The 13681-nt window shown below is 55.2% G+C and overlaps 1 protein-coding gene across 1 annotated transcript in view; it reads left to right on the top strand.

Moving 5' to 3' along the window:
* Window positions 1-13681, top strand: part of TNS3 (tensin 3) — a 216531-nt gene that overhangs the window by 149837 nt on the left and 53013 nt on the right. The window contains exons 18-20 of the mRNA XM_032592493.1: window positions 7451-7623; window positions 8445-8571; window positions 8659-8742. Of these exons, the coding sequence (XP_032448384.1) occupies window positions 7451-7623; window positions 8445-8571; window positions 8659-8742 (384 nt within the window). The remainder of the gene's footprint in view (window positions 1-7450; window positions 7624-8444; window positions 8572-8658; window positions 8743-13681) is intronic.

Below are 13681 nucleotides of genomic sequence, written 5' to 3'. Positions count from 1 at the left end.
TCGCATGGCTGAGCTCTTCTTCCGCTAAACTCCTGACCCCACCACGAGCCAGGAAACCCCTTTGTGTCCCGGCAGGGGGATGTGGGGTGTGGTGCACAGCAGGGGGGTGTGGTGCTGGCGGAAAAGTGGACGGCTCTGCTGAGTTGGGCCCTTCAGGAGGTTCATCACAGGGCAGTGTGGGGAGCCTGGCCCCCATCCAGAGCTTTCTGACGAAAGCTTTGACCTGGTGAAACGGGGTGGGGGGGAGTTGGGTTCCGTGGTGTTTGCTCCCTCTGTACCTCTGTGGCTCCCTCGTGCTGGTCTGACTCCCTGGCTGTGGCTGACGTCTGTGCGCCCCTCCCTGCAGCCCAGTTAGGCGGTTTCTTGGGTCACATCCGTTAAGTGGGAGAGACGTCACCTGATGACACCAGGTAACCGAAGAAATGACTCAGTCTGCGAAATTTGTGGTCCCGCCGACGGCAGACAGTGGGCTCTGTTTTTCCCGGACCTCAAGGGCTCCTTGCTTCGTGTTGCCGAATACTTTGTTCGTGTTACATCAACCCCCAGCCCATGATTACAGGACCCTGGCAGGCCCCCATCCTGCGGGCGGGCCTCACTGCCGGCATCTTCATGTGCTTCCACAGATGAGGGTGTCTGTCGCTCTAATACTCCCAAGTCAGGGGACCTGTTTATATTGAGGGGAATTCAGAGCAGTGAGAAGCAGCCACTTGCAACGATCGATTGTGGAAGGCCCATCCGTTTAAGTTACGCGTTCAACCCCAAAGCGAAGGGATCCGCTGTGGGATCGTGAGGGTTTGCTGGTGCTCAGAAAGCAGCTTGAACCCGTGGCCCTGCACACCTTGTTTCCCGTGGGAGAGACCCGCCGACCTGCCACTGGCCAGGGTCACCCCAGCGCCAGGATGGCTGCCTCTGAGCATGTCTGCGGGGCGGGGGGCCCTGGGTGGGAGCCTGGCAGTGAGGCCTGCCCTGTGGAGATGTTGGAGGGAAGGCCGCAGCTCCTACCCCGATACCGGGTATTAGGAGAAATGGAAGAGCCCGTGGCATTTTGGCGTAGGAGCCCCCGGAACGCCCGAGACCCCCTGCGTCCATGGCAAGTCTCCAAAGCCCTGAGTTTAGTAACTTGCGAAGTGCGCATCCCAGCCGAGCCCATAGCCATCAGCAGTCAGGCCGGCCCCAGCCCCTGGCTTGTTTTCTGACTCCACGTGTTGGCCTGTGCCAGGTATTTCGTGCGTGGAATCGTACAACGTGTGGCCTGCCGTGTCTGATTGCTTTCACGGGCGTCCGCTTTTCCACGCTCCTCCGTGGTGTGGCATATGTTAGAGCTTTGTTGCCGCGTGGGGCTGAATGGTACTCCCCTGTGTGGTTGGGCCACGTCACGTGTCTCCACTCATCTGAGCGCGGGGGGCTGCCGTGAATAGTGCTGCCGGGAACAACCACATACAGGTATCAGTCGGGATGTTTTCAGTTCTTGAGTCGAACTTCCAGGCCACGTGGCAATTTGTTGTTTATCATGTCTTGGGGACCATCCCCTCAGATGTTTGAAAGTTTGCCTTGGAGACCCTCTGGGCTCTGATGTGGTAGAAGCAGCTGGTCCGCACAGGTGTGATGGCCCCAGGCACCCTCACTTTCAGACAGGTGCCAGTTTATTTTTCAGTCCGTGGATAGAGGGCGGTGAGATCCTCTCTCACGGGGTAGGGAGGTCGTGACGTCTGAGCAGGGACGGCCCCGGGAGTGTCCCAGCTCCTGCTTCTGTTCAGAAGTCTCCTTCCAGCCCAGCAGCCAGGACCTGCCTGCACGTCCACTGAGGGCGGCCCTGCAGGTGGACAGCTCTGGCAACCGTCCTCCGTCAATGCCAAAACTGCTAAAAACGGAGATGACATGTCTGAAGAGACCATTTGGGGAGGGGAAGGATCATTCAAAAGGAAGATAAATTCAAATAAGCAAAAAAGGGAACCGAAGCCAGGCCCTAGCCTTTGTTGATGGTGTCTTGAGTGTAAAAGTCCCGTGTGAGGGGCGCCTGGGTGGCTCCGTCGGTTGAGCGTCCGACTTTGGCTCAGGTCATGATCTCACGGTTCATGGGTTCGAGCCCCGCGTCGGGCTCTGTGCTGACAGCTCGGAGCCTGGAACCTGCTCCCGGCTCTGTGTCTCCCTCTCTGTCTGCCCCTCCCCTGCTCATGCTCTGTCTCTCTCTCTCTCTCTCTCTCTCTCTCAAAAATAAACAAATATTAAAATAAAAGTCAGGGGCGCCTGGGTGGCTCAGTCAATTGAGCATCCAACTTCGGCTCAGGGCATGATCTCGTGGTTTGTGAGTTCGAGCCCCGCGTCGGGCTCTGTGCTGACAGCTCAGAGCCTGGAGCCTGCTTCGGATTCTGCGTCTCCCTCTCTTTCTGTTTCTCCCCTGCTCGTGTGCTCTCTCTCTCTCTCTCCCTGTCTCTCAAAAACAAAGATTAAGAAAAAAAATTGAAAGTCCCGTGTGAGTCGAGGCGCGATCTCGCCTTTTGGTGGCTCTCTGGCTTCCCCCGTATGTGCTTGAGGTCCTAGCTTAGGGCAGTGAAACATGCGAGGTGTGTTGCTCAAGTTTCTCATACTGGAAGGAGAGACTTCCTAGCTTTTCGGACTTACCGTTTCCCTTTTGAGCAGGCCGTTTTGCAAGCAGCGCTAGCTAGCTGACCGAGCACTTCAGTGTGTCCGGTGAAAAGGCCTTTCAGTGTTGCAATGCAGAGAGACAGGCTTGCCTCACTTGGCCTCTTAGCATTCTTCTGCCAGTGACGGCCCATTCCCGTGGGCTCTCCTGAGTCTGGGCTGGGGTCACAGACGGTGGAGACAGCCCCAGAAGCAGAGGTCTGTGCTGCTGAAGGCCGTCCGTGCTGTGGTCCTGCGTGGTCGTCAGCGTTAGGAATTTTTTTCTTTTAATTTAAAAATCTTTAATTTTAAATTTTAATTTAAAAATTGTTTTAAGTTTTATTCTGAGAGAGAGACAGAGAGAGGGAGCAGACAAGGAGCAGAGAGAGAGAGAAAGAGAATCCCAAGCAGGCTCCACGCTGTCAGCACAGAGCCAGACGTGCGGGGCTGGAACTCACAAACCACAAGATCTGGACCTGAGCCAAAACCGAGTCGCATGCTTATGGGACCGAGCCCCCCAGGCGCCCCATCACTAGGCCTTTCTAACAAACGCCTCTTAGATCTGGCCAGCCAATCCCTGTTTCCGTTTAGGCAGAAATAAAGCTCGCCGTGTCCTCCTGTAAACTTTCAGCTAGGAAGGGTGGGCCTTTCACTGTCATGCTGCCCCTTGACCTCTCCCAATGTCTTCTGGAGGAGGTGGGTGCGTTTAGCTGAATGAGCTGAAGTCCGGAGGCGGAGGCCTCAAGCACACCGTGGGGCGGTGTTTGGACTTTGTTTGTTTTCACTCCTAAGAATGCACGGGAGTTTCCAGAACCCGCTGTGCAGGCCTGGTGACGCAGGGCTTCACTCTTCTCTGCTTGTATAAAGACAAATAAATAGCTTGAGGGCACCTCGCCTTCTGCCGGCCCAGATGGGAGATAAAGGTGCTGTTCTAGAAAGTCATGGGTTTCTGTCTGCTCTAGAGCAGGAGCATGGCTACTTTCTGCCCCTAAAGGGCCAGGTTGAGTTGACCGGGGGCATCAGAATTATCCTAAGCGCTCCCCACCTGCACGACTCCAGTGTGAATCCGGGCTCGACCGACCCCAGCCTCGGTTCTCAGCCTGGTTGTGTGTTGGTAACACCGGGAGGTTCTAATCTGGGCCCCCCTCCCCACAGGCTCCACGGGAAAGGCGGGGAGGTCTGTATGCCTAGAATTCTAGTGCGATTCTAATATGCAGCCGGGTTTGCGAACGGCTGTTTTAGATTTGTGGTTCTAACTGGGCGTGGGTCCCAGTCCCCGGAGGGCTGACCCAGTGCTGGGTGAGGCGGGAGAACCCCGCCCGCAGGTGACTCCCCTACCGCCCAGGTCTCCAGCCCTGCTGTGGAGTTTGGAGGATGGAGGGGGTCCCACGCCAGGGACCAGGGTGGTGAGTCCTCCTTCCTGTCACAGTATTTATTTCAGTGGGACAGAGGAGGGGCTGTGACCCCACACTGTAGGATCTCAAGTCCTTCGTAGACCCGAACAGATGGCCCCCGTGGGGTGGTGCAGGGAGGGTATGGGTGGGTTCTGAGTTACCGAGGGTGATGTTATTGCCCACCTTCTGGTGGTGAGTGATGTAAGTTGCATCCGCCGTAGACTGAGTGACTGGGTGTGCGGGGGCTGAGGCCACCTATCGTCCTGTGTGCATGGCCCAGTCCCAGCGGGGCTCCGTCATTGCGTGTCCCCTGAATGCCTGAAGGACCCAGCGTTGCTTGAGTCTCAGGCTCAGCGAGCTCCTGCATCCCTTAGTGAGCCTGAGCCTCTTCAAGCCTGGCCGAGGCCCAAGTGACACCTGAACAGTCCAGGGTGTGACCCCAGTACCTCCCCCCTCCCCGGGAATAAAGTCAAATTGCAAACATGAGACATACTGGTGTTTGGGAATGGCAAGGAGGGGGTCTCCCGGGGACACCTGCCCCACTTTAAGCCTGGGAAGTAGTGTCCGGTGGCGGGAGGAAAGGAGACCAGCCTGAAGACATGTGCATGCCCAGCACGGGGACCACAGGGATTGGCGGCGTCCAATTGTGTGACCATCGCGTGGCCGGCCACATGCCGCATGTGGGCAGAAGAAGCAGGTCCCCGGGTGGGGCAGGCTCACAGCAGCCGGTAAAGGAGGAGCCCTCTGACCCGCCCTCTGTGGACATCACACTGAGAACGTGATCAGGGCTGGTGGGCGGATGTGCAGGTCCCCAGAGATTTTCACAGACCCCCCCCGCGGCCCTGTACTGCCGTGTTTTCTGCATCCATTCCAGCATCCTGCGTGACCCTGCAGGGCTGGCGAGGTCCCGGCGCCTTGGCTACTGGCTGGGAAGTGGCAGGAAGCAGGTGAATCTTAGTGTGGGGGCGGGGCGGGGCAGGGCAGGGGATCTGAACGGGGATGTAGGGCTGGGACAGGGCAGGGGGTGCGTGGGGACAGCAGGTGCCCAGGGGCCCAGAGAGGGATCCTTCTCAGAGCTGACCCCTCCCCGTGGGGGACTGAGCCCACCTGCTGGTGTTCCTGGCATGCAGCTTTAGCTCAGAGAGTCTCTCCTGCCTTCATTCGGTCTCTCGTTTTCTCCTTTCCCTGGATTTGACTTCTTCACTGGAAAGGAAAAACGTGGGCACCACCGGGGTGATGGCGCAGGTTCTTCATACAGTTCGGGAGTAGGTGTGCAGCATTTCGTTATGCAAGTCAAGTCCAAGGGAGGCCCTCCCGGCAGGTGGGCAGGCCTGCCTTCCAGTTTGCCCAATGACCGAAGGGCGGGCCGCCTGTGTGTCCGCCTCTGGGGACACTGTCCTGCCCTCGCTGGGCTGTGCGCCCCCCACGAGCCCCGCCACCCAGACGTGGCGCAGACTCAGGCTCTGGCCCTAAGCAGAGAGACAGTCACCCCGGCACCGAATCGGTTCTGCCAGCGGGAGAGCCACAGAGACGCATCGGGGGGTGGGAATCGGCACACAGGACCTGGCGGAGCGGAAGGAAACCTTCCTCCTGGGAGACCATCTGCGTCTTATTTTTCTGGCTTTGAAAGTAATACATATCAGGGGCACCTGGGTAGCTCCGTCGGTTAAGTGTATGACTCTTGGTTTTGGCTCAAGTCACGATCTCATGGTTGGGGGGTTCGAGCCCCACGTTGGGCTCTGTGCTGACAGAGCAGAGCCTGCTTGGGATCCTCTCTCTCTCTCTCTCTCTCTCTCTCTCTCTCTCTCTCTGCCCACACCCTGCTTGTGCTCATGCACTCTCAAAATAAATAAATAAATATTAAAAAGTAATACATGTCATTAGTGACAACTTGAGAGAAGGTGGAAACGAACAAGAAACATGAACGCTGCCTGGAACCCCACAACCAGAGACAGCCGTCTCTGAACATTTTGGTGCATTTTTTTACTCCTCAAAGCGAACTCCTAACTTTCCATGCTGCAGGTTCACTCGGTTTGCCCTGCCCACCTGGCAGGGGTCGCTCCTGCTGGCCTGTCCTTGTGCTGTGGCCGCATCTCACACCTGACCCGTTTCTCCAGGAGTGTCACCCTGGGATGAAGGCTCTCGGTCCCAGAGGAGGCCAGGGACTGTCACCGAGACAGGCCTGGCCTCTGCTGACTATGTCGCCTGTGTTTTTGCTCCTTTGGGAAGAGAAACTTTCATGAGATGCTTCTGTGCAGATCACAGCCTGAAAATGCCCCCCACTTCCGTCGAGCATGCTCTGAACCCTATTCCGGCAGACCCTCAGTGGCTGCCTGGGCCTCATGCCAGCAGCAGACCCTTAGTGGCTGCCTGGACCATGTTCTTACAGGCTCAGAAGCAGGAGGTATTGATTCATGCAAACGATGGGTCCACAGGTCCCTGGTGCTCACCTGCCACTGGACACCTGTCCAGTCCTTTCTCGGTATGGTGGGTGCGTCCTAAGGTTCTGTCCTGCCCCGAATCCGGCTCAGCAGCGGGGGGTGGGGGGTGGGGGGGCTCAGTTGCAGGAGCTGCTGGTTTCTGGCGGGGCTGCCTTGTGCACCCCAAGGGTGAGGACCCCCCTGTCGCGCGCACATCCATCGACAGCAATCCCCGAGTCTCCCTGAGCAAGCACCACCGACCAGGCATGAAATTAAGGGTGAACGAGTTAACAGATGTGATGTTACTATCCACGTGTGCTGGGGTCGTGCTCGTGAGCAAATAGGGGATGGACAGGGTGCCAAGGTAAAGAGGTGGGACAGCATCTGAAGAAGGGAGATGTCTGTGCAGGCAGGTGCGTACGGGGGCATATTCATGAGTCAGGGAAACATCCTGTGTCTCTGTTCCGTCCTGGGCTGTCCTAAAGCAAAATGCAAGTAGTCTGACCCCAAAGTGGACCCCGAAGCCTGATAAGGGGTGAGGGGTCTCAGATCATAAAGTCCCCAGGCGCCTGCAGCCATCAGGGGGCCTGGCCGGGCCGGGTTCTAGCCACCAAGGATCCTCCGTGCGCCCTCGACGAGGGGAGGGCGGGCTCCGTCCTGGCCTCAGGTGCACCAAGATCCCTCCTGGGAGAAACAGGAAGTGAACAAAGGTAGGTGAGACAGTGGCAGGTTGGGACACCACACTTGGTGACAGAAGCCAGACGGCAAAGGACACGTGGTGTGTGATTCCGTTTATAGGAAATGTCTGGAACAGGCCAGTCCACAGAGGCTGCCGGGGGCGGAGGGAGGGGGCGTGGGGCTTCCTTTTGGGAGATGAAAATGTTTTGGAACTAGAACAAACAAAAAGTGAAAGAAAATAGGAAGCACCCTTAGAGAAAGTATGGTCGGGTCTTAATTAAGGTCTGTGCGCTCGCTGCAGTAAAATCACCTGCAGCCCACGTGTCTCTCTGTCAGGCTCCCCAGGGGACGAGCCACCGGGCGGAAGATTCCGGAAGCTCAGCCTCGGGCAGTATGACAACGATGGTGCGGGGCAGCCGGCCTTCCCCAAGTGTGGATGGGGAAAGACCCCGGGTGCGGAACAGGCCGTGAGCCTGGCGCCTTTCCTGTCTCCGGCGGACGCCAAGGAGGTACGCACCGCCACCTGACAGCGGGGCCTGCACACTTCCCGATCGCGGTCCTGTTGACACCCCAGAGTCCCTCCTGTCTCACAGATGGGGTTCCTCCCGGAAGAGCAGGGGGTGTGGTCAGGAGAGCCCGGGTGCACGGCCCTCCCCAGAGGGCACGGCGTGGCCACCGTAGGCTCCTCTGAGCCTCTGCGCCCTGACTGCACAGTGGGGTGAGGTGGGAGCGGGCAGGTGGCTGAAGGTGGACGGCGGTGGCCAGGGGCACACAGACTCCCCAGGAGGGAAGCAGGAAGGAAGTGGGTCGGGGTGGGTGTGGGGCCCCGTGGTGGGATCCACGGAGCATCTTCCAGGGAGGTGCGGCTGAGATATTGCAGGTAGACGGGTCGGAACCCGGTACTCTGAGCCCTCCCCTTCTGTGTCTTCCTCCTCGTCGGGGGTTGGGGGGGGAAGATTGGAGCCCAGAATAGACCAGAAGAGAGACATTTGGGATGAATACTTCCAGACTGTTCTCTGTGCCGTGGGTGTGTCTGTGTTCTTTCACGTACCCACCGGCACACCACAGGTAGCGATGATTTTTATCCTGTTTTTCCCCCGAGCGCCCGCGTCCCCGAGCTGAGCCGTCTCTGCCAGCTCCGTGTGTCCGGGGGTGGACAGGCCGCAGGGATGTCCCTCTTCCTTCGTGTTACTGAAGCTCTCCCCAGTTTTCCGTGGCCGCCAGTGGCAGGGCTGTGCGTGGGGACGCGGCCTCTTGTCCCCGCACGGTGGGCCAGTCCGGGCCCGCCGTCAGGAGGTGGCCTTCACCTGACTCCCTGTGCCAATTCCAGACGGTGGCTGCCGCGTACCCCCCAGACCCCGATGGGATCAGTGGCAGGAACTTCTCTCCAACCAAAAGCGGCAGTGACTCACCCTCTCCCACGCCCGCGTTTCCCGTGTCTGCGGAAACACTGTATGGTAAGAACAGAGCCAGGCTCGTGGTGGGCAGGGCGCCCCGTCAGGGAGGACACGGCCACAAGGGCTCCGCTCTGCTTTCTTTTCCAGTGACGACGCCCCCGCGTTATGCGCCGTTCAGCCCGCCTGGGTCGCAGACGGGCAGCGCCAGTGGTCTGTACAGAGGTGCTCACGGTAAGAGTCTGTCCTCCCCCTGCCCAGGCGACTCACGCAGAAACGTTTTCGCGGGTGTCCCATCTCCGGAGCCTAGAAAGCGAGGAGGGCTGTCACTGTGCTGTGCAGATGCTGGGGGCTGACCACCACCTGTGTCCTGTGGGTGCACGTCTGCGGTACATCCCGGGTCTGCCACTCGAGCAAGCTGGGAGGGGTGGTGGGCTCTGGGGCGGAGAATCCCTGCTTCTCCACTCCTCCCTGCCCAGAAGCTGGAAGAAGGCCTGCCCTTTACAGAGGAACTGGGGCCCCAGGGCCAGGGAGCTCCCTGCTCCGCATTACGGCCGCCCGCCTGAGACCCCCAGCCGCTCTCCTGGATCTTCCCAGGGGAGCGACGGCTGTCGGGAGGGGTCTGTCTCAGCCCCCAAACACTTACCATACGCAGTGCAGTGTTCAAGTATGACATGTGGGCCCCGGGAGGGAACGGTAGCTGAGCAGCAGTGAAGGGGCCGCTCTACGGGCTGACCTCAAGCATGACCTCAGGCACATGGAGAGGGGCTATAGTTAGAGCCCAACGTCCATTTAGTATTATTTTTTAAATGTGCGTTCATTTTATTATTTAAAATTTTTTTAATGTTTATTTATTTTTGAGAGAGAGACAGAGCATGAGCGGGGGAGGGGCAGAGAGAGAGGGACACCCAGAATCCAGAGCAGGCTCCAGGCTCTGAGCTGCCAGCACAGAGCCCGATGCGGGGCTCGAACCCACAAACAATGAGATCATGACCTGAGCTGAAACGAGACACTCAACGGATTGAGCCCCGCAGGCGCATTTGAAAATCTTTCTTCTCTGTGAGTGTGGATTCCTTTTGCTGGTTTTCTCCCCTGCGGAAGAAGGCTCCCTGAATGGTCGTCTCGCACAGTTTTTGGGAGAGCACGTAACTCCCGCCTCCTTCCCCAGCAGTGTTGTCGTGACGACAGCCGGTGCCCCGTCCTTCCTTTCCTAGAGAAAACCAGATCTGTGCGTCCTTTAGAGGAAGGGCTGTCCTTCTCCCCAAGTCCCCTGTGGCTCCAGGACCATACTGTGTCTCTGTCCACGCAGAGCCCCGCGGTCACACTGCCCCCTTTCCTAGCAGGTGGGAGTAAAGCGCGGAGTAGGGAGAGGGTGCGCGGTGCTGGTGCACGTGTGTGTTCCGTAAGCGTCATGCGGAGAAATCTGTTCTGTACTGGGACGATGTAGATGGTGGCAAACACAGGGACTTCGTTCCCACCTCCTCCCCCACCAGCCCACCACGACCGAGGGCTGATGTCGGTGTATCGAGACCAGCTTTGTTGGAGACGTGCTGGTGGCAGCCGGAGGGTGTGGATGATCAGCCTGAGGACAGAAAATGCCGGAAAGAACCTTCAGGTTGAGCAGCAGCCTCTGACTTGGCCTCTGGGGTCCCTGTGTGGAGTATCAACCCTTCCGGAACTTGAGAAAGGCCCGGAGAGGGGAACGGTGTGGGTGGGGCCGGTGTGGTCCACGGCCCCACGCAGCCAGCGCACATTCGGCATCAGTGTAGCCAGTGTGTCGTCCTAGTGCCTTCCCTGTGTAAATGTCCCCGTGGGAGACGTAGGGCTTTGATTTCAGATACAAGAAGCGAACGCATTACAGGGAGTGTATTTCATCCTAAGAACACCTGTGAGTCTTCTGGAGTTTTCGTCCGGCAGTCCTGACGCGGTTGGTCCCTCATTCTGGGCGGCGGGTGACTTCCCTGGGTGGTGGGTGACTTCCCCAGACCGCGGATGGCTCCGTGGTGACTGCACTAGCTCATGCGTAGTCCACGTTGGCTCTGTGTTCTTCCCAGTGTGATTTCTCTCACGTTGTGGTCACGTGACGGGGCCGTCCTACTCACAGGTGAGGAACCTACACAGAGAGGTGAAACGCATCCCCCTGAGCCACACAGCAGACACAGGTCCGCCTCACTCCCCAGCCGGGGGCTTTTGATCCAGGGTGTTAGAGTAGACAGGATTCGGTTTTCACTTTCCTCAGCTAGACCAGGAGTGACTTCGTGTCAGTGCTGGGAAAGCACAGGGATGGTCTCAGGGGGCTGGGATTTGAGTCCTTTCATCGAAGAACCATGCCTCCGACTCAGCGCCCCTCTGAGCCTGTTTCCTCGTCTGCAGGTACAGCAGTGCCCCGTTTGGGACCAGTGTGCCGTGTCGGGGTGGGATCCTCCAGGCAACTTAATGCCTGCTTCTGTGTCACTTAGAGCCAAATGCCACTGTGTGGACACACGAGAGGATTTGCTTTAGATCCGCATCTAGAGGGTGGCGCTGTCATCCTTGCATGGACTAGATGTTGTTTTCCCCGTTCCTCCCGCAAGGTGAGACTGCACACCTGGCGGTCTGTGTGGAACAGGTGCCAGAGGCTGAATGGTGGGGGGAAAAGGCAGACTGACCATGGGTACTGGGACCACGGAACCCGAGGGGACCGCATCCTGGGATGTGAAATCACAGAGCCAGAAGAAAGCGTGCCATGCTTCCTCCCGGTAACGGGAGAATTCCCAAACGCCTGGAAATGAAGCAGCCCGTAATTCGTGGGTCCAAGAGGAACTCTCAAGGGAAATCCAAAAGCATCTTGACCTGAAAACAGCAAAAGTAAAACATTTCAAAATTGGTGGGAGAGACCTCAAACACAGTGCTGATGGGAAAGTTCACGGCCATAAACATACCCGTTGTCTGGAACGGGTATGTTTGAACTCCTGCCTCCAGGACCCCAAGATGGCCAGAGGGGAGAAAATAATACATATAAGCAGAACCAATGAAATTACAGTAATATAATAGAAATATATAATATAAGGTCAATGAAGTTATGAACAAGGAAATGAGAAAAAGTAAATGAAAAAAAGCGGGTTTTGTGAGGAGATCAGGAAAGTTGACAGATCTCTCTAAAGACAGACAAAAAAGGGGGAAGCACAGATTAGTAATGTCAGCAGTGAAGGGGGGGCCTGTCACCGCAGACCCTGCGGACAGGATCGGGACAGTGGCTCCATACCCAGGGGTTAGTGGTGAGCACGTGTGGTGACCACTCACCCAACGTGAAACAGACAGTATGATGCTGTGTAACTATCAAGGAAATTGAATTTGTAATTTACACATTTTCCCCCAGAAGAAATCTCCCGGCCCTGATGGTTTTACTGGAGAATTGTACCAAATATTTAAAGAACAATTAACACTAATTTTACACAACCCCTTCTAGAAACATAGAATTCGTTCTATGAAGACAGAGTTACCCTAGTACCAAACCCAGACACAGACAACAAAAAGGAAAAGATAGACCGATATCCCTTATGAACAGACTCAAAATCCCTTAACCAAACATGAGTAAATAGAACCATAGTATATATAAAAAATTACACACCTTGACCAAATGGGATTTATTCTAAGAATGCAAAGCTCCTTCAGTATCCGTCAGTGTAATCCATCATATTTAATGGATAAAGAAGAAAAATCACATGATGTTATATTCGTAGATGCGAAGGAAATTTTTTGGACAAAATCCACATCTTTTCATGACTGTAAATTCCCGGTAGAATAGCTCAGAGGGGAGCTTCCTCAGCCTCAAAAAAAGAATCTAAAAAACCCTGCAGCTTGCACATAATGCTGGAAATTCTACAGGGGGCATTGTGCAAGAAAAGGAAATACAAGACGAGAGTGGAAGGGAAGAAATAAAACTGCCCCTTCTTGCAGATTCACGATTTATCTTTGTGGAGAATTCCCAGGAATCTATAAAAAAATCTCCCAGAACAATTAAGTCAGCTGGTTGCAGGGCAGCAGAGAAACACACAAAAATCAATTATATTTCTATATACCAGCAGTGAACGCGTATAGACCTCAGTTAAATATACAGTGCTATTTATAATAGATCGAAAAAGCGAATACTAAAGCGTAAGCCAAAGAAAACATGCAAGTCTCATATGTTGAAAACTCCATGGTGTCGGTGAAGAATAATCAAAGAAGATATACATAAGTGGAGAGAAATACCGTGTTCATGAGTTGGAACACTCACCCTGGTGAACATGTTGGTTCTTCTCAAACTTATGTACAGTTTTAACACAATTCCTACAAAATCCAAACAAGGTATTTTTTGTAGATCTAGGCAAGACAATTCTAAAGCTTATATGGAAATGCAGGGGAACTAGGATAGCTAAAATAATTTTGATGTTTATTTATTTTTAAGAGAGAGAGAGACAGAGCGTGAGTGCGGGAGGGTCGAGAGAGAGGGAGACACAGAATCTGAAGCAGGCTCCAGGCTCGAAGTCATGAACTAAGAGACCATGACCTGAGCCAAAGTTGGACGCTTAACCGACGGAGCCTCCCAGGTACCCCAGGATAGCTAAAATAATTTTGAAAAAGAATAAAGTAGGAGGCATGGGCTAACCAAGTTCTAGACTTTCTGGGTCACCAGAAATCAGGACTGTGTGGTGTGGGGTGGGGCGTGGTACAGACACAAAACCAGTGGAATGGAATAAAAAAACCCCAAATACACCCCCACAAATATGCCCAACTGATTTCTTTTGGAAAAGGTGCAAAAGCAAGTTCAATGAAAGAAAAACTGTCCTTTTCACAAATATGTAGCCACTGGGGACACACAGTCAAAAAAAGGGGGGGGGGGCATGCCTGGGTGGCTCAGTCAGTTAAGCCTCCGACTTCAGCTCAGGTTATGATCTAACAATTGGTGGGTTTGAGCCCTGCATCTGGCTCTGTGCTGACAGGTCAGAGCCTGAAGAAGGCTTCGGATTCTGTGTCTCCCTCTCTCTCTGTGCTCCTCCTCTGTGCTCGCTCGCTCTCTCTCTCTCAAAAATAAGTAAACAAACAAAAAAAAACCCAAAAAGAACATCAACCAAAGTCTTGTATCTTATACAAAAATTAACCTTAAATGGATCACAAACTAAAATATAAAACTATAAAACTTTTAGGAAAA

Source organism: Lynx canadensis, chromosome A2 (genome assembly GCF_007474595.2).
Source record: "Lynx canadensis isolate LIC74 chromosome A2, mLynCan4.pri.v2, whole genome shotgun sequence".
NCBI classification, from domain to species: Eukaryota; Metazoa; Chordata; class Mammalia; order Carnivora; family Felidae; genus Lynx; species Lynx canadensis.
The sequence above is the reverse complement of the archived record's forward strand: the minus strand, read 5'-3'. Positions and strand labels throughout refer to the sequence as shown.